Source organism: Gracilinanus agilis, chromosome 4 (genome assembly GCF_016433145.1).
Source record: "Gracilinanus agilis isolate LMUSP501 chromosome 4, AgileGrace, whole genome shotgun sequence".
Taxonomy (NCBI): domain Eukaryota; kingdom Metazoa; phylum Chordata; class Mammalia; order Didelphimorphia; family Didelphidae; genus Gracilinanus; species Gracilinanus agilis.
Window position 1 is genome coordinate 478576252 of NC_058133.1, and position 24001 is coordinate 478600252.

Below are 24001 nucleotides of genomic sequence, written 5' to 3' on the forward strand. Positions count from 1 at the left end.
CAACTAAAGTTAGAAGGAAAACATAAAACTCGGAAAAAAATTTACAGCAAATCTTTCTGATAAAGGCCTTATTTCTCAAATATATAGGAAACTGAGCCAAAGTTATAAAAAATAAGCCATTCCCCATAGTCAAAGGATATGAATGGGTAGTTTCCAAAAGAATCAAAGCTATCAGAAGCGACATAAAAAATACTCTGAATCACCACTGATTAGAGATGAGCAAATTAAAACAACTCTAAGGCATATCTATCAGACTGGCTAACATGACAGAAAATGAAAAGGACAAATGTTGGAGAGAATGTAAAAAAATCAGGACATTAATGTAATATTGTTCGAGTTGCGAACTGGCCTGACCATTCTTAAGAATTTGGAACTATTCCCAAAGGGCTATAAAACTCTGCACATCCTTTGACCTAGCAATACCACTACTAGGTCTGAATCCAAAGAAAAAGGAAAGAGGATCAAACATATTTATAGCAGTTCTTTTTTTGGTGGCAAAGAATTCTCTCTATACCAATCTACAGTCTCTCTCTGGAAAAGGCTTGTATGAACTCATACAAAATGAGAACCAAGAGACCATTGTACCCTCTAATAGCAATAACCTAATGATGATCAATTGTGAAAGACAGGTAAACTGACCAAATCAGAGATCTAAGCCCTAAGACAATTCCAAAGGACGCATGATGAAAAATGCTCTCTGCCTCCAGAGGGAACTCATGAACTCTTAGTACAGATTGAAGGATAGTTTCTCATTTTTCTTGCTTTTTTTGCCAAAATGGTTCCTATAGAAATATGCTTTGCCTGACTTCACATGCATAATGAGTTTGCCTTCTCAATGGGGAGAAGATGGAATTTGGAATTCAACATTTTTTTAAACTAATCTGAAAAACAATAACAAAGTAAATCAGTAGCAAATATAGTCACACACAGTATGGAATCACAGACTTTGAGAAAGGGATGAAGCTTCTACCTGTTGTAATAAAGAGTTCAGTTTAATTCATCTTCCCTAAGCATGCTTAGTAATTGTACAAAGTTAGACAGTCTTTCTGTATTCATACCCAACAGCATTTTGGAAAAACAAGGAGCTACAAAACTCAAGAACAATTTAAGAGAAAATTTTATAAAATAAATCCAAATCCAAATGCCTTTAGAGAAATGTTTTAATATTGATGTAAAAATAATTGAAACAAATATAGCCATACAATTCTCACTAAAACCCCCATTTAGCATCACTCAGATAGACAAAGGATTAACAAGAGAATGAAAGAAGGTTCAGAGACTATTTCCGGTCCAGTGTTTTAAGCTTTCAATGAGTGTATGTTATTGTTGTCCTTACAAAACCTGAAGGGCTCTCCTATCCACCTTACTCTTTATGTTACACACCAAACAAAAAGTAGGGGGAGGTTATTGTTTGCTATACAAATTGTGGATCATCTCAAATTAATGCTGTCAGACAAGTGGGGCCAAATTCAAGAAGTTGACAAGCCAAACCCCAATCTTGAATCTGAGTGTGCAGTGAAATCATCTGATAAAGCCAACTGGACAAATGTAGCACGAAACCTTCCCTGCCCCACTCCTAACACGTTTGTGCCAGACAAGAAAGCCAATCACTGCCTGAAGCCAACAACTGACGGCCAAGGGACTGGCTAGTTTCCCTTCTGAAGGGGGAAGAGGTTGCCGGAATTGGCAGTCAGAGGCCTGGATGGTGGTAGGAGCCTATAAGCCCACAATTATCATAAATAAACCAATAAACAGACAAAAAGCCAGGGATCCAGGCATGTGAGCTCCTCCTCTCTAGTAGTAGTTCTGAGGAAGCACCTCAGCAATCCCTGTTCTTTTCAGAGCTCAAAGGTCCAGTGAGACTTTACTTTAAAGCCCTGATTGATGCATGTAAGGCACACAAAGAAAGCAGGGCCATCGTGACAACTGAGTTATTAAGTGCAAATTGTATAATGCCATGTTTAGGTACAAGGTCCTTGACTCGGTCTAACAGAGGATAAACTATGTTTGGAACGTAATTTAAAAGAATACCTTTATTTAGCTTTCTACTTGGGTTTCTTTCAAAAGTGCAAAGTACTATATTATACATGTTACCAAAGCAAAGATATAATCAAACTCTAGGAAAAACATTAGTGGGCACAGTGCTGCTGGCAGAGGAAATTTTTTACATATCTTATAATGACAATCAAGAAGAAACTATTTTGAGCTTGTGCAATTTCTGGCTTGAAAAGGGGCTTATTAAAGGGGGCGGGGTGGGGCAGTGGGCTGTAGATAAAAGGAGCTTCACTTAAATAGTCATAAAGTAACCAGTTAGTTTAGCCAGGAGTCATAGCAAAGACCTAAAAGTCCCAGGCAAGGTTAAAACCCCACTGGGCCAGAAGGGGGCCCCCAGGGAGGGGCAGGGCACTGCCCACTGGGGCCCTTGGTGGCTCTCCCAGCCCAGCTCCCAGGGCTGGTCCTGCTCTGGGCCCACTCCACCTTTTGCACCTCCCACTCTAGGCCTTTCCCTCCAGATGGCTCCTGTTAAAGGTTCCCTACAATGCAGATGCATGGATCAAATGATGGCAGCTGCATACATTGATAGCCAGAGCACTTTGCGATAGGAGGACTACTGAAAAGTTACTATCATATTCCCCAAGGAGGCCAGGGTTTTAAATTCTTTTTTGCTTCTGCTCCCAAGGTCACATTAAGCACACTGCCAAAGAAGGCCCCTATCTCTAAGACAGCTTTCTGTGCTTCTAAATTCCCTCTTGGCATGTTTCCCGTCTCTTCATTGATCTATCAGTATTTGGTCTGCCTTATAGCAAAGGGACACATGATTCAGATGCATTAGTATATATGGTCAGGATGCCTTCCAAATAAACAATTATGGCCTTCTTAGCAGTATCACCCGAGGATTCCTGAATCCCTCGGATATGCTCTAGGGCCTCTAGGAGCATTTTGTCTCGTTCCTGGGGGTTGGGGGCTGAGCCTGTGTCATCTCCCTCCACTCCCGACTTTAAATACTGTAAGATGTAGAGCCTGACCATATCACCACTATGCTCCACGGTTTCTTGAATACACATTAGATCTGAACTGCTGGCTACACTTAACAAGTGAATCAAGGCCTGGCAGATTTGTGTTCTTAGGCTGGCACAATATTTGAATTCCAGAAAGTCCGTAGTGTCCTCGCTCTTCTGCAGGGCGGTGACCAGTGCATTCCAGATCTGAGCATACTGTTCCACGGACCCATACTGCTCCCTCTTGTCTGGAATGGAAAGAGCAGTTGCAGATTTGATTCGCACTTTGAAATTCTTGCAGGATTTCACAACCGACGTGAGAGCACTGTAGGCTTGCGCCGTCCAAGGGGCCGTTCCTAGAAATAGTCAAGAAAACAAATAGGTAGTTTGGGAAAAGAAGGAGAAGCACTGAGAGGTTTCCTATTACAGAGTAAACAGGAAGAATCAGTTTCTCAATGAAGGGAAACCCAAGTGTGCTTTTTGGATCTTCAGCAGGTAAACAATACCACTTTCTACAGATAGACTTCCGAGTGTAAAAAGCACTGGACTTGGAATCCAGAAGCTCAGATTTTAGGCCCCCAGCTCTGTCATCGACTCTGTGAGACACTGAAGGATGTTTTCTCCTCTGTAAAACATGGGGATGGAGTCCATGATCTCTTAGAGACCTCTTTCAACTCTAAATAGCTGCACAACCAAATCTGGCTTTACATAAGTCACCTGATGACCACTTTCCTTTGACCTGACCTGCCTGGCTCTCTGCTAACCAGAAGCCTACAGGCAAGAGTCTGCAACAGAGCAAGAAATAGGGAAAATGTTGGTAAATCAAAGAATGGCATCAACTGGAACACTGGTCTCTCTTACAATCTGGCCCTTGAAGTCAAATGGGGGGCAAATAAACTAACAAGGGGAAATTGATTTTGGAAATTGCTATGAGCTACAGGCTGGCACTGGTATTATTACAAACAATGATAGGGAGAGATGCCATCCAGTGTATTTCTTCTTTCCACAAAGAATCTCCTTTACCCCTTTTGTACCAAAAAGGCTAGTAGCAATACTTTATTTGGAGTTCAGTTATATGTGCCTTTCATCAGAGATAAAAGAGAAGGTGAAAACAAAAAAGTTTTGACTCACCCAGGGGCAGAGCAGAATTTTTAAATACATTTCCTAGAGCATAGCATGCATTCCATCGGACTTTCATGGTGGCCTCACTCAGAACAGTAGAGATAAGGGCCTGAATGGCTTCCTCAATGGTTTCTGTAAATCGGGGTTTTACTATATGATATGGCTGCAGGAAATGGAGCAAATTTCCAAGGGCCCGAACAGCATTACTTTTTACCTGGATTGAAAAAAAAAAAAGATTAGAAAGAATTGTGTCTGACAGGCAACCTTGAATGTTTTTTATTTTAAAGAACTTCCCAAGTTCTGAGATCTAATGGAACAGGACAAGAATGCTAGTGAGGGGAATTTAAGCATTGCAAGGGTCTGGAATTTCTTAAGGTCTCAATCATTGTACTACCCCATAAAAAGGTGTTGCTTGAACATTACTAAAAAGTTCACCTGTGCCATTTCAAGGACCCATGAATTGTTAAGAGCCAAAAAGGATCTTAGAGTCCTAAGAAAATTGGAGCACAGAAGAGAATGGTCTGCCCCAGGTTATCTAGCAATCTGGTGAGGCACCTGGGCTTGGACCTAATGAGCAATGTAGGATTCTTTGCTTGAAGGTAGCTAACTGCCCCAGGTCTCCTGGACCCTGTCTATTCTGAGCTCTCTCCATGACACCAACTCTTGGTTCAAAGAAAAAAAATGAGTAGGGCAGCTATGTGGCTCAGTGGGTTGAGAGCTAGGCCTAAAACAGAAGATCCTGGGTTTAAATCTAGCCTCAGACACTTCCTAGTTGTGTGATCCTGAACAAGTGATTTAACCCCCATTGCCTAGTCCATAACACTCTTCTGCTTTGGAACCAATACTCAGTATTGATTCTAAGATGGAAGGCAAGTTTTTCAAAAACAGAAAAGGGAAAAATGAGCTAAGGCATGATAAGAGCCGTGACTTTTTCCTCCCAGTGGCATTTAAAAGTGCTCAAGCCTCTAATCAAAATCAGCTAATGTCAAACAGCAGCATTCTAAGGAAAGATTCTACTACCTTGTCTTTATCCCTGGAAGCTTCGGTTGCCGATCGTAGCATTTTCAATAGCAACAGACCAGAAAATTCTTCCTGGAAACTCTGGCCCAACATTTCCCTGTTCAAACCAAAGCAGATAAAACGTCCAAAAGGTGAAATCCATTTTAGCAGACACCTCTAATGTTACACTCTCCTTCACTTAATATAGCTATAAAAATCCCAGGGAGACACTCCATGGGTTGTTCTTTTAATAACGCAAACTACACGGAGCCAAGTGAAAAGATTTGTATCCAACCTTTGAGATTATGGTTCCTCATCCCTCACCAGAGTTCAGTCTTAGACCTCACAGTCTGGCAAAAGGAGCTACTTACATGTTAACAATCAAAGTGTCTGTCAGGTTGCCCAAAGACCAGGCTGCTTTGGCACGGACATTGGGAGACTTGTCATGCAGAGACATCAAGATTGCATTTGCTGTATCTGCAACAAACATGACATCCTGCAAAAGAAGAACAATGAAGTTACTTGGGGAGTGCCAGGGAACATCTCTTAAGTTTTCAAAGTATTTTACTTTTGGTCCCAAATCACAAACATTAATGCAAACACTAGTCACTCAAAAAAAAAATTCCACAGTCCAATTCAGAGGAAGCTCTCCCTTGGTGTTCCTATTATTCACTGCATGCTCTCTTGCAGGTTCCCAAGGCCCTGGCCATCTCTTTAAAACTGTGTTTGTCTTAAATCCTTACCCTTTATCTTAGAATCAATACTGTGTATTTGTTCCAAGGCAGAAATTATAGGAAGTGTCTGAGGCAAAATTTGAACCCAGGACGTCCTGTCACTGGTCTAGTTATCCCAGTCATCTCTTAAAAACATCCTGTAGACTCCAGACTGATGGCTTTATTTTTCTACAAGTATAGTATATAACATGCAGTTCAGTTTATTTTGAGGGTTTCTAGAATGCTTTCCTTCTGATGAAAAGGGTCCCTTTTTCCTCTGTGGTCTTTCTGTGACATATTTAGTCATAATAATGACATTTTAAAATTACTTTAAAATGACAGGCTAGATTGATTACAGGTTGGTTTTTTTTAAGGCCACAAGTTCTTAATTCATTTTTCTTAATACTGTGACAACTTCATTTCAATAACTTTCTTCTTAGGTAGTCTTAAGTACAGAGATGGAGAGATCCTGGGTTCAAATCAGACCTCAAAATATTTCCTAGCTATGAGACCCTGTGCAAGTCACTTAACCCCAATTCCCTCCTAGGTTGTCTAGCCTTGGAACCAATACTTAGTTATCAATTTTAAGACAGAATGTAAAGGTTTAAAAAAAAATTCAATCCAAGCAGCAAGCAATATATAGATCTGTTACTATAATTATTAATGGTAACAGAAAAGTACGAATGAAGTTAACTATACATCTATATTAATAGAGACAAATCACTATATAAAGTATATATCTACATTTATATCAATATATTTGGGAAATTTTTTAAAAATCTATCCATGACCCTTGACAAATCATCCAAGCACTCAGTGCTCCAGGCAACTCCAAGACTCTAAGCTGCAGACACGGTGCCAGTCTGCAGTGGTACAGAAGGCATTTCTCAGTGGGACTTCTCTATCTCCAAAAATGCACACATATATTAAAAAGGCAAAAGCCACATTTGACTTTGACAATGTCATAGCTAAGAGCATTCAGCATTCCTCCACAGCACAGAATGTGGCCTTCCACTCACATGCACCTTCCACATCAGTAGGCAGGGGGTCATCCTCAAGGAGCTGAGGGGATGGGGCATCCCCATCCTGGCCTCTCTTTGCAGGTCTCCACAAAGCAGAGGCAGGAGGTAGCCGGCACACACTTACCTGCCTGAGACAGGAAAAGAGCACGTAAACACCCAGGGCTCGGGCTGCAGCCGCTTTTACTAGAGGATTCTTGCTGTGATTCAGCCCCAGCAGCAGAGTGATGCACAAGATCTGTCTGTCATTCTGTCATTAACAACGATACAGAAAGGTACAAGTTTGCAGCAAAGCCCCATTCAGGGCCCCCAAACACCTATTTACGAGCTTCTATACACACTTTACCTTGTGCTATGCCGTGGGGAGGCAGGGGGCAAATATGTCACTGTGCCAAAGGACCTACAGCGGGAAAGGGACATCTAAACCCAAACTTCATGTTTAGAGGGGAAACAGGCCCCGATGGCTCCAGAGACTTAACGTATGGTCCTGCCCTCAAATACTCAAGTTAAAAACTAAACTCCACATCCTGAAGCTCTTCAAAATGACCTTCTTTGGTACCAAGAAGGGCCCTGATGAAGAATGATGCTCCTGTTCACTTTCCTTCTACCTCATTTCTGGTCACCTTCTAATGGCTAACTTAAAGAGCATGAGAAATAGACACAAGTGCCCCAGGAGACCATCATGAAAAGCTGGACCTCTACATTTTTCTGTTCTTTTTCCCCAGAGATGGTATCAAACAGTGGCTTGTAAAAGGTATTCGTGATCTAATTACAGATGGCAATATTTGATACTTAACATAACAGCCTCATTAACAGTGTGGAAAAAGAGCCATTTACCGGCAAACTACTGAAAGCCTCTGGTAAGATAGAAGAGAGGGCATCGCAGGAACTAGCCTGAAGAGTCGGGTGCTGGGAGTTTTGAAGCGCTCTGGGCAAAGGGCCATTCAGCATCATAGCCCAAAACATCACCACCTACAAGAGAAAGACTGATCAATATGCAGTCTGGGGAAGAGGACCCCAGTCCATTTAGTTCTTGGAAGAGCTAACATAGGGGCAACTCTTCCTCTCTCAAAGTAAGTGAGTTATATAGATAACCTCATAACGGTTAGTATATCCACTCACTTTCATCTGTCCTGCCTACAATGACCAGTGTCATAGCATTGATATATCTGAGACTGATTCAACAATCATGTATTCAGTCCATCTGGTGCACGGAGCACTGTGTGAGGGGCAGCAGAGGTATAAGATTCAGATAAGATGCAATGCCTACACTCATGGACCTTCCACTCTAGAATGGAGCTGGAGGAAGTCTTGGCTTCTAAGGTCCCTTAGATCCTTTCCCAAGGCCTCTTTACTTTTGGGCCCAGAATTCTGCCTTTATGCCCCCACTGTATACCTGATAAGCATTACAGTTTGACATTTTTATGTGGTGCATCATTAAATTAAAACACTCCTTCTCAAAGAAAAAAACAAAAGTGACTTCTACAAATAAAAAGCCGAGGACTCTTCAGTCTTTTGTACTTTTGGCCTCCAGACATTTTAGATTATATAACCTTTATGTGCTCCCCAAACCTGGCCAAATGTGTTTGCTTTAACTAATTTATCAACATATGCATTTACTTTTGAACAAACAATAGCAACTTATCATTTTGGACTCAAGAGATAATAAAGAGCAACTGATTTGAGAGGTGACATGGTCAGCCCCGGGCTTGACACTTGAGTGAATGGATTTGTATCAGGAGAGACTGGAGGCAAGGAGCCCAATTCAGAGACTCTGGTGATAGTTATATCAAGGTGTGATGACGACTAGGAGGGTGACTATGGGAGTGGAGAGAAGAGGACAAAACCCAGAGAGCGGAGTTAGACCTGAATGAATGTGCTAGATAACATGACCTGGAAGTATGTCAGCACCCTAATTGTACTAGGGAAGTTTGGAAGACACGTGGGTTCAGGGGCAGGGATCTGCGATGCACAATTCATCCAATGTGGGATTCTTTGTCCTGTCCCATCCAAAATGGAAAGGGGAGCTCTATTTTCCAGTCACTCCCTATGAGTATAAAGTCTGTCCCAAAAGGCACCTGATGCAGGCAAGAAGGAATGGAGACAAAATGCTCCCGATGATATAGTTGCTTCTGTGGCTGTCCAGGTAAACAGGCAGTGGTTTAGATTCTAGGGTATGACTGCCCTGATGGGCCAATGCCTGGCTCAGAGAGAGAAAGCTGGCAATATGCATAGCAGAGGAAGGGGACAGAGTGAGGGTTGGAGGACTAAGGACAGCTATGACTACACTGGTGGTAAGACCATGATTGTCTCCATGAGAGGGATGCAATCAATCTTCCCCTCTCCCCACCTTTCCTACAATTCACTGACCAAACACTCTTGGAGGTCAGGCCACATCCCCCACCTGAGGGGGTCCAAGTCTCTCTTTGGAGAGCACTACCTTAACAGACCTTCTAATTCCTAGTGAACAATACAATTTTTGTCCTTATCTTCTAAGTCAAATGGAAGCTTCCTGAGGGTAGGAATTGTTTCAATTTTGTCTTTGTATCCCCAGTACCAAACATAGTACCGACATGGAGCAGTAGGGGCTTCATAAATACTGACTAAAAGACTTATTTTCAAAAATCCTGAGCCATAGGCCCTGGCACATTCTGGCATGTAGTGGGGAACAACAAACAGCAGAGAGCACACATAAACCCCTTGTGGCTGCTTCACAACATATCTGGCAATCAGTCACACTTCACAGCATTTGTAGGTACAATGTGATGTGATTAACTCTAACCAATCAACCCACAAGCATTTATGAAGGGCTTTTTCTGGAGCAGGCACTCATAACTACAGTCAAGACCCTGACCTATATACAAAGAAATGGCAATGCCCAGATGAACAGTCGTTCACTTACCAAACTGACTGGGACTCTCTGACTGGGGGGAACAGTTGATTCTGCTTTATATTGCTGGATTAAACCTGTCCCCAGCTCTTCTAGGAGCTGACCCAAAAAAAAGAGAACTGGATTAGCAAAGGAGGCTGTCAAAATGATGGTCACCCACAGTTGATTATCTTCAAGCTTAAGTCACGAAATCTCCCAACAAAATTAATTCTTTACTGGTTTCCATTCTTTTGTAAAGAATTCAAGTTTCAACACAGAGGACTCAAATAATCAAAAAAAAATCTAACCATCAGCCCTGCACACAGTCAGCCTACATCAATGATATCAGTGCTCTCAGAGTAGACATGTAGAACTATAAACCAGAAGCATCAAATAAATGACCTGCTGGCAACAATCCAAGTGCATCCCAAGCCAGATTAAAAGAAAATTGGCAAGAATTTAATGAAATAAAGAAAAATATCATAAAACTAAGATAATATTAATTTATGATTTTCTAAGTCAATACGCAGGCCTCAGGGTATAATGGCCTCTATTTCCATTTGAATTTAACCTCCCTGCTGCAGACTACAAGCATTTATTAACTTCCCTACTTCAAACAAGTCACAAGTGCCTTAAGAAAACTATAGAACTGATGGATATGTAGGATATGGAATGAACAGAAGGAACAAAAAGTAGAGGCTGATGATAAAACATTACTTTTGCACCATGAAGCTGAATGGACGGGTCCGTTTCCTCCATGCATCTGCAGGCCACCTCACCAAGCTCCATCAAGTAGCCCTGGGCCATTACAAAATAGCCTTTCACCAAAAGGGCCAGCACCTACAGGGAAGAAAAAAACACAGGGACAGGCTAAACAATCATCATAATTTGAACTCCCTTCAAAAAAGAACATTTTAGACTAGCTCTCTACAATAATGTTTGAAAGCCCAAAGAAAAAACACTCCACAAAATGTGAATGGAGCTGTGCCTTCACCAAATGTGGGGCAACTCCCTTCACTGGAGTAGATGGCAGCCCATCCTTCCCTTTCCCTCTGGTGGAACTCTTGACTCTTGTATCTCCACAGTGTGTCTATCCACAGTGGTGGGGCCTTCCCCTGGGCAGGCTGACCACATGTTATCTTTCACTTTTGGCAAATGGCCAGCCATACATTTTTGGATAATTTTCTATGAATCACTGCTGGCTGGGTTGCTGCCTAGTTTCACTCACCCTATGCCTCTCCATTGACTTTTGGATGACTCTTCAGAGACTGTGCTGTTAAATGATTCACAGCTATATTGTGTCACTAAACGAATACTGTTATAAAAGATTTGAGTTTTGTTTCATGGAGAGATTTGGGGGTTAGTGACAGCACTGAGCACTTTCTCAAGAAGAATCTAGTCCCTTTTCTATCTATTAAATCCTGAGTCTAGTTCATCAACTCTATGAAATGTCTGTCCAAACATGTTTTTGTTTTTTCACTTTAGAATTATTTCATGTTGTTTAGTTGTTTTAGTCATGTCTGATTCTTCATGACCTCATTAGGGTTTTCCTAGTTTGCCATTTCCTTCTCTAGTACATTTTATGGAGGAGGAAACTGAGGCAAATAAGGTGAAGTGACCTGTCCAGCTAATAAGTGTCTAAAGTCAGATTTGAACTTGGGAAGATGAATCTTCCTGACTCCAGGCCCAGCATTCTATCTATGGTACGACAGAACTATAAAACTTTACAAATTTCAAGTAACTATTTTATATACTTCACTACATTGATATACCATAATCAGATAGCCATTAATGCTTTTCCTCTCAATTATCCCAAATTTATCCTATCACTCATTTGTACAGTTGTTTGCTTCTTACATCTCCTCCACTAGACTGTCAGTTCCTTTAAGGGCAAGAACCATTGTTTTACCTTTCTTTGTATTCCCAGTACTTATTGTCTGACACATAGTAGGTACTTGATAAATGATGACCTGACTATCCCCTTACAAAGAACCCTGGATTTGGAGTCAATGGACCAAGGTTAAGACCCAGCTTTGCTGCTTACTATCCACTACCACCCTTGTGATCTTGAGCATCCAACAAAGGAAGTTATGAGCCTCAATTTCTATTATCTATAGAGGCTTGGACTGGACTATCTCTAAGATCCCTTTCAGTTAGAAATCTCACAATGTGATATTATATAGCAGTGGTTTCCAAACTTTTTTGGCCTACCGCCCCCTTTCCAGAAAAAATATTACTTAGCACCCTGGAAATTAATTTTTATTTTAATAACAATTAATAGGAAAGATAAATGCACCTGTGGCCATCACCGCTCCCCTGGATCGCTGCAGCACCCACCAGGAGGCAGTAGCATCCACTTTGGGAATCACTGTTATACAGTTAAAACTATGTTGTTATAAACAGGCCTTTTTTAAAAAATTATTTCTCTGGAGCATATTCTCCCAGATGGGACTACTGAATTGAAAGACAGGATCAGTTTTATAACTGATATCTGAGTCCTGCCAGATTGCTCTATAGAAACACTGCACCAATTAATATTGCCAAAGCAATACAGAAATCAAAGTATCCCTTTCTCCTACAACCCTACTTCATACCAACACCAAGTTATTTTTATTTACTGATCCTTAAATACTTCAGTGGCTCTATGATCTCTATGACCTTGACACTGGAAATGACTGAACAAAAAGGACTATCAGAAAATGGATTTCCTCTACCCCCAATAAATAAGGAGATAGGAAGAGAGCACTGAGCAGTCCTGGTGAACCCAAGCTGCCCACCTCGGATGAACCACATCCTGGGGCCTGATGTGATGGAAAAACCTTGGACAATAGAAGAAGTGCTATAAGTCTGGAGAAAGGCAAATATCCTGATTTTCAACAAAAAGAAGAGAGCAGAATCTGCAAACTGGGACAGTAAGCTCGACTTTTTTTTTTTTTTTAAATTTTAGAACTCATCTTTGATCATCAAAGAAATGGATGATGAACATCTACAGAGGGAAGTGATGATTACCAAGACCCAGTATGGTTTCATGAAGCACAGGCCATGCCAGACTAGGGAAAGGGAAGGGAATATTCATTAAGCATCTACTATGTGCCAGGCATTGTGCTGATTTACAAACATCACCTCACTTGATCCTCCCATTTCCTTTTCTAATTGGACAACTAAACTAGCAGATGAGGGGAATGCAGCAAATAAGACCTTACTTAATTTTGGCACTTGAATAACATTTCATCCTATTCTTGTGGAGAAAATGGGAGAAGTATGGATCAGGTGATAACTTAATCAGATGGATTCAGGATTGGTTGGATGGCCAGACTCTTAAGCATGGTGATTAATGGTATTATGTCATGGTGGTAGGAAGTCTTTTCAGAGCAGCACCCCTGAAATCTGTGCATGGCCTGGAGGCTGCTTTAACAGGTGCATCAATGACTTGGATAAAGATAGAGATGGAAAACTCATCAAATTTACAGATGACACCAAGCTAAGAGAGATCCTTGAGACCCAGGATAGCAAAGTCAAGATATAAAAAGATCTTGGCAAGCTAGAACACTGAGGCTGAATTTAATAAGATGAAATTCCATGGAATAAATGTAAAATCTTAGTTAAGTACAAAAATGGTAGAAGCATGGAGAGAGAACAGTTATTCTGAAAAAATAAGTGGGAACTTTAGTGGCCTGCTTACTAGTCAGCAATAGGATATAGTTTCAAAAAAAAATGAGATCCTGAACTAAATTAAAATAATGAGAATAGAGAGATGAGAGGCCCACTGTATTCTCAACTTATCATCCCTCCCCTGAAGTGTGATTTTTCAGTTCTGGGCCTATGGTTTATGAAGACCATTACTAAATTAAAGAGTGTTTGGAGGAAGGCAAGAAGGAAGTTGATGGACCCTGAGCATGTTCAGCCTAGAGAAGAGAAGACCCAAGTAGAACACAATAACTACAAGTATTTGAAGGACTATCATGTAAAGCAGGGATTAGTCTTATACTGTTTGGGCCCCAGAGGGAAGAATCAGAAAACAAATGGCTGGAAGTCCCAAAGAGGCAAATTAGGTTTGGTATCAAGAAAAACTTTCTAACAAAAGAGAGGTAGTCTGCCTTGAGGAAGATAGGCTCTCCCTCCCTGGAAGTCTTCAAGTAAAGTCTGGACAATTCCTTGTCAGGTATCACACAGTGAGGATTCCCTGAGGGTACAGGCTGTACTAGAAGGTTCAAGTGGGAGAAGCCTCCCAATTTTGAAGCTCTGGGTTTCTGTGAATTCCAAAAGCAAGGAATGACTTTGACACCCTTAAATGACTAGTTCTCTGGGTAAATATAGGTATTTAGATTCTCTCACCTGCAAAGATTCCAATCGAACCGGAGATGGTTCATATATGTTTCCAATAGTACAGCTAGTATCACTATCAGAACAGGGATCTTCTCGGGGCAGTACAACAATGGAGATGCAGAGACGGATGAGCCAGCAGGGCTCACCACTGGAACTTGCTGGGTTATCTGTGGATTCCTCTGAAGGCTCTGTATAGGAAGCATCTCTGCGCCAGTCAGAAGAGCCGAGCCACGATGTGGTGGAACCACTACTAGTTAACCCAGAAGAACAAGGCTGCTGTAAAAGCACTTGTACTTCAGGCAAAGGAGCCTGAGCTGATACTATAGCCCCTAAGAGGGTCAGACTAGAGACCCGGACGTTGACATCTGCAAAGAAGACAGTGAGAGGTGAGCACCATGCAAAACAATCATTAGAAAAACTGAGGCAGAGGAAGCACATGAGGAAAACAAAAATTTATAGCTCAAAAGGACCTTCCTAGCTAACCCTTTCTGTTCTCTGTTTACAGATAAGTGCAAAACTTAATTTATTCAAACTTATCTTGATATTAAGGTTTCACTTCCAGAGAATATTTATGGCTTATGTACAGACTATGTAGGAGATTGTCAAAGATTCAAATGTTATAATTTTGTTAAAGTATGAAATTGGAAATCAGAAGAACCAGGTTTTATTATGACCCTCAGCAAATTATTCTTCATCTCTTAGTCTATGTCTAAAATGAGACTCTCATTTCCTTCCACCTCCCCTAGGTTGGTATCCAATTGATGCAAATAACTATAATAATAATAAATATGAGGCAGGTACATGTGGCAACTGGATCATAATCCCATGTCTCTTCCCATTAATAATTTGGAGTGGTTTTGGGATACACGGAGTGCCTTGAATTGACTGGGGAATCTACAGTTCCCTATCCCATTTCCTTCCAGTGTAGCTCTATGACACCACAAGGGGGAAAGCCGGGTTCCAAAGTGGCATTACTTCTCCCCAAAGCCTGGAAGAGATCCCCAACGTGGACTGAAGGTGGGGAATAATAAACTCCATAATCCCATGGTACCTTAGGGGACACTCTCTGAACAAGTGGTCACTTTTTTGTTGTTGTTCTTAGCTCATAACTCACTGGGATGAGCCAACAGATGGGAAAAGGCTTCGAGCATATGTTCTTAATAACCTGTTACTTAATCATATTGCTTATAAAATCATGATTGTGCTGAACACATCACCAACCTTTATGGCGGATATAGGGTTTTATCTGGTTCCAGACCTTGGTTAGCAGGTTAGGTTTCAGACGGTTGTAAGGTGCATTTGATACTAAGTTTGCAAGGCACTGCAAAGCAGAAACATGAAAAAATAGCATCTTACACACAAGCCAATGGCTTTAAGTAAGGCATCATAAACTGGCAAGAAAACATTTAAGAAACACGTTTGAAGATTTGTTTACACAAAAATTATGCCAAAAGAAAAAAAAAAAGCTAAAAGGACTCAAACCCTTTACCCTTAGAAGAATTATGTATTTTAAATCAGTCCTTCATCTGGACAATATTTAGATCTGCTTGATAATTTAAATCCCTTGAAGGACAGAAAATTTTCTGAAATTACTCGGAAATGAAATGGTAAGAAGATGTGTTCACATTTATAAATATTGGAGGACAATTTGGAACTATGCCCAAAGAGCTTTAAAAGACTGCCTGCCCTTTGATCCAACCATACCTCTGCTGGGTTTGTACCCCAAAGAGATAAGGAAAAAAACTTGTACAAAAATATTTGTAGCTGTCCTCTTTGTAGTGGCAAAAAAATTGAAAAAAATTAGAGGGTGTTCCTCGATTGGGGCATGGCTGAACAAATTGTGGTATCTGATGATTATGGAATACTATTATGCTGAAAGGAATGATGAACTGGAGGAATTCCATGTGAACTGGAAAGACCTCCAGGAACTGATGCAAAGCGAAAGGAGCAGAACCAGGAAAACATTATACACAGAGGCTGCTGTGGTATGAATCAAATATAATGGACTTCTCTACTAATAGCAATGCAAAGATCCAGGACAATACCAAGGGACTTATGAGAAAGAATGCTACCCACATCCAGAGAAATACTGTGGGAGTTAAAAACGCAGAAGAAAAGCATATGATTGATCACGTGGTTTGATGAGTATATGATTGGGGATTTTGACTTTAAATGATCACTCTATTGCAAGTATTAATGGAATGTGGAATTAACAGAATATGTTAGGTTTTGAACAATGATACATGTATAACACCCAGTGGAATTGCTCATCAGCTCAGGGAGGAGGGAGGGGGAAAGGGAGGGAAAGAACATGAATTATGTAACCATGGGAAAATATTAATCAATTAATTAAAAAAATTTATAACTACTGCCTTAGTAAAAATCACCACTAAGTTACATTTTTAGGTTCTGAAGTTCCCTTGTATAATATAAAAATACTCCTAAGTCAAATTACATTGATATGGCAACATTTTGAAAGGTCTATAGTTCCATTTACCTTAATTATCTGAGTAAGGGTTTGAGAAGATGATTCAGCCACCAAAGCTAACAAAAGACATCGATGTAACTCACGAATGCTGGAAGCAATGGTCACTGAGAAGGGAGTGAAAGCCCTTTTGTGGTCACTTGTGTCTTCAGCAACAGAAAGAAACTGCTTTGAGCCATCTAAGATGGCTGATAGCACTTGCAGAGCACAGGCACGAGTCTGAAATTTCAAGTTAATTCACATTTGTTAACAAAGAAAGCAAGTCACATCTAGTTTTCAAACTTCTAGACTCTGTCTAGATATGGGCATCTTTTCTATTATTAATAGAGAGGCTTCTACTTAAGATTTATTTCTATTTTCATTTTTTTATCTTCCACTCAGGTTACATGATCCAAACAAAGAGATGTTTCACAACTCAAGTATTTCTTGTTACTTTACTTTGTAACAGATATGACTTTTATACTTCACTTCAAAATTTGAAACTACTTAGAGGTATTGTCACATATGACTTAAAATGATTCTTTGCTCTCCAGTCTATTTCCTATTTCAAATACTGGAAGGACTTTTAATGAATTATCTCAAGATTTCCTTTTAGAAACAATGGACATTCAGGAAGGAGGTTTTCCAAGGAGGCTCCTCTATCATGCTAATGGTGTATGTGAATATATGAGGTAGTCATGATTTTGTTAGCATGGTAATCTCAAAGCTGCAACCCCCTCTATGTCTTAGCAAGTAAATCCTAAGGAATTGTCATAAAATCTGGCTAGATGTCTAACCTGAAGTCAACTAGCTATTAAATGTCAGAAGGATTTGAACCTAGGTCTTTAGGATGCTCAGCCCAGCACCCTAATCTACTACACCACATTTTCTCTATTCCTGAATATATCTCATCATGTTTTTTCTAATTCAAATATATCTTATTTTCCCAATTACATGTAATAAAAATTTCCAACATACATTTTCCAAAATTATAAGATCCAAACCATCTCCCTCTCTTCCCCCCGCTAGCTTGGAGATAGTAAGCAATTTAATCTGGACAATATATGTATTATCATGCAAAATACACATTCATATTGGTCACTGTTGTAAAAGCACATTCATACAAAACCAAAACTCCAAAAATAAAACTGTAAATAAACTGATGTGAAATACAGTATGCTTTGATCTGCATCCTTTCTCTGGAAGTGGATAGTATTCCCCATCCTAAGTCCCAGATCAATGCATTGCTGAGTAGCCAACTTTTCAGTTGATTTATCATCATATTAAAAGAGTAAATCTTCAAAGAAAAATCATAACTCAGATGCACCCAATTAATGGGAATGTAAATTGCTCATAAGGTAAAGATCAAAATCTAAGTTTCTCAGGGGCAAAGCTATTTCATTTTTGTCTATATCTATCCAAAGTCTTGCCCACAATAAGGCTTATTTGCCATTTAGCAAACTTCCCTACTGTCAAATAGGACATTCACTTCCTAAGGTCATATAGCTTCTTCCCAGAAAGTGGTGAGCAAAGCCAAACAGAAGTCAGCAGGAATGGTAGTCAATGTCTTTCTTTTCTAACAGCTATGTTGGCCTACAAAACCAGTCAGGGGAAGGAAGAGGAACACTGTGCTACTTTTAGAACAGCTGGGTGGTATAATGAGTCATAAACACCTCAGTTCAGATCCCACCTTAGACACTTCCAAGCTGTGGGATCCTGGGCAAGTTGCTTAACCTCTCTCTGCCACCATTTTTCTCACCTCTAAAATGAAAGATTAAAAACAGAACTAATCTTACAGGCCTGTGATGAAGATCAAAGGAGGTTATGTTTGCCAAGTACTCTGAAGATCTTAAAGGACTCTAAATGTCAACTAGTATTTAGCCTTACTTGAAAAAGATACATGATTCCAAGTCTAGAGGTTTGGTCTATTAATGCCCCTCCTTTGGGGAAAAGGGGAGGTTTTGAATTCCCATCAACCAAGTCCTTGCACTACTGGCCATCCATGCAAAGCCAGAAGAATGATTCTCAGGTCAGCACTCTCATAAAAATTAATGAGAGTTCTGTATTTAAATTAACAACTGTCTCTTTTTAAAAGGTTCCTGATGAAATTCTCTTACCTTTGGAGAGGGATCTTTTAATGAAATTGTCATTAAGGACACAGACTGTGGGCTTCCTATACCAGGGGTATCAGGAACAAAAGCAGACCAGTAGCCATAGAGAACTTTCTTCTCTATTGATTTAATCGTGGAAAGGAAGCAAGCTAAAGCTCCCTGGCGGACCTTGGCCTGGTAAGATCTTAAAGAAAAACAAATGAAAGGCTTTAATGAAATAGCTCAAGAAGATCCCTCAACCCCAGGGGTCGGCAACATATGGGTCTCGAGCCATATCTGGCTCTTTTGAGGGCCAGATATGGCTCTTTCTGCAGGAGCCATAAAGTCCATTTTTTTTCCAGGCGCTGTTACAGGAGGGTGCACTGTGAGCACTGCACGGCTCTCACGAAATTACATTTTAAAAAATGTGGCATTTATGGCTCTCACGGCCAAAAAAGTTGCCGACCCTTGCTCAACCCCAACTGGACTCTTTCTTTTGAGATATGCTCAGAAACTCAACTTTTTAAATAAACCCCAAAAATCACACAGTGATTTTTATCTCCACTATACAAAGAAACCCAATCAATAGCTAATGGGAGACCAGCCATTTTAGAAGGGGATGCAACCAAAAAAACTTTCAAAGCCAAGGTGGGAGTGTCCTATTCCCAGGTGCCCACCTCATCTTGCTCTGCAGGCCCCCTTCAGCATCTGAATAGTCCGATTCACTGCTGCTGATCCTTTTCCACGTGGCATTGCTGAGATAAGAAGCTGCTCGATCTCGGGCTGCAGGGCCACTTCCCTCAGAGGCCCCACTCTGGGCACTCAGGTAGCCAGGGCTCACGGCACTGCCTTCATGGAGGGTCAACTTGCCTAGGCTGTTGGCGGTGCCTGCTCCTATCTCTCCATTTGGTTCTTTTGGCTCCTCTCCCTGTTGGCCCTTCTTTTGTTTGGCCTTTGCCTTCTTCCTTTTACTCTGATGATAAAGAACAAATAAAAACATCTATTAATACCATCTTCCTGAATGCACCTTCTCTTCCTCTGCACTGAATGACTGGCAAGCATGATGGCATCCTTTCTAATCTTGACCAAAATATTCCCGGTATTCTGACACTCCTATGCACCCCACTCTTCTGCCAACCTATCTTCTAGATTCTAAGTTTCCTTTTTCCAGAACCTCCTTTTTTGACTCAAAAACCAGCTTCTATGCAATCCTCTCCCCCAAAAATGAACCCCATGTTCCTGACTGTCCTACTGAGGCATAATAACTCCCTACACAAGGTACAAAGTTTAAGGGCTCCATTGGAAGGATTGCTTTTTAAACAGTTGATAATCACAGCCTGGGCCATCTGCTCATGCTCTGGTTTTGACAGAAGTCAATGAAAGAGTTGTGCAGCAAAGGAGAAGTTCTAGGGGGCTATGATGAGAAAGCAAGGGGGAGTATGACAGTTCTATGGAGACAAGAGACAAGAAGTCCACAACCAGGGAGATGCAACCTTGATGACATTCTCAAAGAAATACTCAGGGTCACAATGCCCAGCTGAGGAAGAAAGGCATGTTGATGCTGCAAAGCCTTAGTATATGCTAGATGCGCATCCTAAGTGAGCCACTTAAGCTCTTCTTTTTAAACTGATTGTACTAAAAAATCAACCCTGAGTAAAATCTGCTTATTCAGAATAGATCTTCTCAGGCAAAAATGAATAAAACAATAGATGTTTACATAAGAATATGTTTTACAAAATAAATGTTAAGTTCTAATCCAATAAACTGTAATTATACCGCTATTGGTTTAGAGGGGTTTATTTCCATTGGCTCCTGTCTAATAGGTGATCGTCCATCATACTGAGGAAGAGGAGCTGGGTATAAAACTGCAGGCATCTCTATGTTCAATCCAGGAAGTCCATGAAACATGTATTTCTAAACATAAAAAGAAAAAAAATCAAAATTCAAATCTAAATATATGAATGAGATAACTTTTATTATTGTTGTTAATAAAGATGGAAAAGGTTAAGGCTGTGAAAGCTCTAGCCTTCAGTTTAACATCATCTAACCTTCAGCAAATTTTCTAAAATTAAGTCATTGCTACTTTCTCCTCTCCCTAGCCCCAAAATGTTAAGTTCACTAAATACATATCTGAAAGATATTTTCTTTTAAAGATGTTACATCTAATCAAGTTTGGCACTCCTAGTTTTTTAATTTTAAAATGCTTCAGTTGAATGTTTCCAATGGCTTTCAAAAGATCCTTTTAGCTATAATTTCTTTTGACATATGGTTCATTGTTCTGAATGGGTTGAATTGATCATCAATGGGAAAAAAAGGTTCCTAATATCACTTAAACTTAAAAGGGGAAATAAGAAAAAGGAAATAACACATGCTTACCTTTAATACAGCTAGAAGAGATCCAAGCTGCTCAGTCTGTGTAAGCTTCATCTTACCCCCATTCAGAAGTGACTGGAGACCTTTCAGTGCATTTTGTAACAACTGGGGGAAAAGGAGACTAAGTTCAGGTTCAATTTAAGTCATCTAGACAGCAGGCCTCCAGAACCCTTCCAGCATTCACAACTGCTCCAAACCCCAAAGTAGAGATTTTGTTAAAAAAAAACGTCTCTGCCAATAATGCAAGGGCAGCAAGCAATGCCAAAGCAGCCAAGGACAACCACAGACTTGGAAATGGTAAAAAATGATGAGAAATATGTAGAGTCCAAGGAGCCCTCCACTAAGAATCCAGAGGTCTGGGTTCTAGTACTGAATGTACCACTTACTACCTATATGTTCTTGGGAAGGCAACCAAATTCCTCTGACCCTCAGTCTCCTTTTCCCTATAATGGGAATATCACCTGTTCTTCTTACCTACAAGGGTTAGATCAAAAGTGACTCTGTACATGATAACACTTTGTGAACTTGAAAGTGTCAAATGAATATAAAGTATCATTCCAATGGAAGCAATGGATTGTGACTGATCACATCACAGGCAGACAAGCATTTAGTAATGCTTGCTGAATTGGATTCTTTAGCTGGAAGGAAAGGAACCCTTGGATTTTAGCTGCTGCTAGCTACTAATGGCCAACCTTCTCTGTAAAAGTTGAGAAGAAAGGGGAGTCCAGACGGCTGACTGCTGAGTGAACTGGAAAAGAGGGTATGTTTGCTGCAGCAGCAGCTCTGACATGGTGGTAACAGAGGTGAAAAGCAGCAGATCCTCTCCCAGAGAGCCAAGCGGAAGAGCCTGGAATGCTGCTTATCCCAGGGGCCCTCAAAGGCACAGCATGAGATACTCTGTGGATGTGTCATGTGTATGAGTGGGTATGTTTTTAAGTGACTGTATGGTGTAAATGTGTGTATTATGAGTATATATTGTGGATATGGATAAGTGTATATGTATATGTATATGTTCTTAAGAGTGTGTGTGTGTGTATTTTTATGTGTGTGTATATGTTTTTAAGAGTGTGTATGAGAATGTGTGTGTGTGTGTGTGTGTATCTGTGTGCATAGAGAGAGCAAAGCCCAACACCTTGGTAGACAATGGCATAATTCTTCACCATTAACTTCTATTATTTGGGAAATGTTCAGCCAGAAGAACACTCCCAGGTGACGCTCAGTAGCCCAAGTTCTACCATACATTTTAAAGCTACGTTTAAACTTTTTGATGGCAAAAACTGAGCTCCTTTCGAGCAGCACTTTAAAGAAGCCAGCTGGCTATTTCTTGTATTTGGCCCCTCCGGGCATCCTATACGGCAGTAACTTACAGTCTATTAGTGAGGTATTGGAGAACACTAGGTTCCTACCTACCATGCAAAATGTGATATCGTCCATACCAGAAACTTTGGAAGACTGTAAAATAGTTAAGAAAGTTTGAAAGCAGACATTTCGGTAAGGCTCGTCCAAGTATGGCTGTCCTGGGACACTAAAACACAAGCAAAAGAGGTGATTCAAAGTCCAGACTCTTAGCTGAGAGCTTAGAAAACGCTATGAATGACCCATCTCCGATCTACGAGGGGCAGATGCCCACTGATTAAAGTCATGCCTCCCTCTTCTGGGCAGCTGGGGAAGGGGGAGCATGCCCACTGCAGGAGGGATGTACGGCAAACAACGAGGTCTCAAGAGGGAGAGATTAGAGAATCTGAGGGAGAGAGGAAAGGTCCATGTCTCAATAGGTGAACTGCTACTGCCATAGTTCATGGTGATCATTTTCCTACTCCTCATTTATGGGAAGCCCAGGGTCAAACCCTGACCTCAGTTCTCCTCAGGAGCCTCTCTTGCCAAGGTTGAGAGATCTCGGAATGACATCTCCTTTCACATCCTGTACTCCCTTCCCAACTTCAAGGAATAATCTACAGTTAGAGCAGCTCTGAATTCTTGAACTTGAAAAGCGCCTATGCAATTCATCAGATGGACTATCCTGGATACTGATTTGGCTGTTGATTTGGACTACTAATCAATATTCTCATTTTATTTCACTTTTCTTGTTTAGGCTTCAATGTCTTCATCCAGACCATAAGCTCCATGGTCTAGAAAAGGCAAAGCCTATGTTGTATTCTTATCTGTATTACAGAAGCATAGAGAATTTTTATATTAAAGGAAACTAAAGATCATGTAGTCTAGAGATTCTTAATGGAGAGATCCATGAAGAGATTTTTACGGGGCCTAGGAACTGGGTAGGAAAAAAAAATTCCTCATTATTTTTACTAACCACTCACTAAAATTTAGCATTTCCTTCCATTAAAAAAAAAAAAAAAAAAAAAAGCATTCTTCAGCAAAGGGCAAATGGGATTACAAGTTCTCCCAGACTACCAAAGGAGGCCATGACCTCCAAAAGGCTAAGAACTCTGATGTATCCAATGCCCTCAATTTGGATATGAAGAAACCAAAGAGCAGAGAAGCCAAGTAGGGGTCATGATCTCATGGCTAATCAGGATAAGAACCCAGGCCTCCGGGGTCCAGTGCTCCTGCCATACCAGCCTACAGTCACAAGCACAAGACCCTGCCCATAGCAGACATATAATCTATAAACAAGTGGATGGCACTGTGCTCTACATGAACAAAACAACCCAAGTCACTGCATTTGACTAGTATTTCCTTTGGTTTGGGTGCTCACAGAATGAACTGGATCAAGTCATTGAGCACTTGGGATGTCCCAAGTATATTTTTAAAAAGGGAGAAAAGTAGCTAAAATAGATGCTGAAGATCGACAAAGGAATCCCAAATCCCTCACAACACATTTTTTCCAGACTTAAAAAATAGTTTAGTTTTACCCCAGTCAAATGGAAAAAGTTGTGGTTTTTGATTATTTCTTTAATAACTGGGTACTTCCTAGGGGGAAGGTAGACCGGTGACTAATTTTCTGTGGTATAGTAATTGTAAAGAATATTTCCTTATGAGGTAGTTTTACAAGAAAAATGTAAAAAC

The 24001-nt window shown here is 40.6% G+C and overlaps 1 protein-coding gene across 1 annotated transcript in view; it reads right to left on the reverse strand.

Moving 5' to 3' along the window:
• Positions 1–1142: 1142 nt before the first annotated feature.
• The window catches only part of HEATR6 (HEAT repeat containing 6), a 28682-nt gene continuing 5823 nt past the window's right edge, over positions 1143–24001 (reverse strand). Inside the window, exons 5-20 of the mRNA XM_044675558.1 lie at positions 22385–22499; positions 20978–21079; positions 20378–20515; positions 19279–19574; positions 18629–18806; positions 16545–16751; positions 15269–15368; positions 14057–14412; positions 10439–10561; positions 9755–9841; positions 7690–7824; positions 6980–7102; positions 5492–5616; positions 5142–5238; positions 4131–4335; positions 1143–3355 (exon numbers count right to left, since the gene is read on the reverse strand). Of these exons, the coding sequence (XP_044531493.1) occupies positions 2799–3355; positions 4131–4335; positions 5142–5238; positions 5492–5616; positions 6980–7102; positions 7690–7824; positions 9755–9841; positions 10439–10561; positions 14057–14412; positions 15269–15368; positions 16545–16751; positions 18629–18806; positions 19279–19574; positions 20378–20515; positions 20978–21079; positions 22385–22499 (2944 nt within the window). The 3' untranslated portion in view covers positions 1143–2798. The remainder of the gene's footprint in view (positions 3356–4130; positions 4336–5141; positions 5239–5491; positions 5617–6979; positions 7103–7689; positions 7825–9754; positions 9842–10438; positions 10562–14056; positions 14413–15268; positions 15369–16544; positions 16752–18628; positions 18807–19278; positions 19575–20377; positions 20516–20977; positions 21080–22384; positions 22500–24001) is intronic.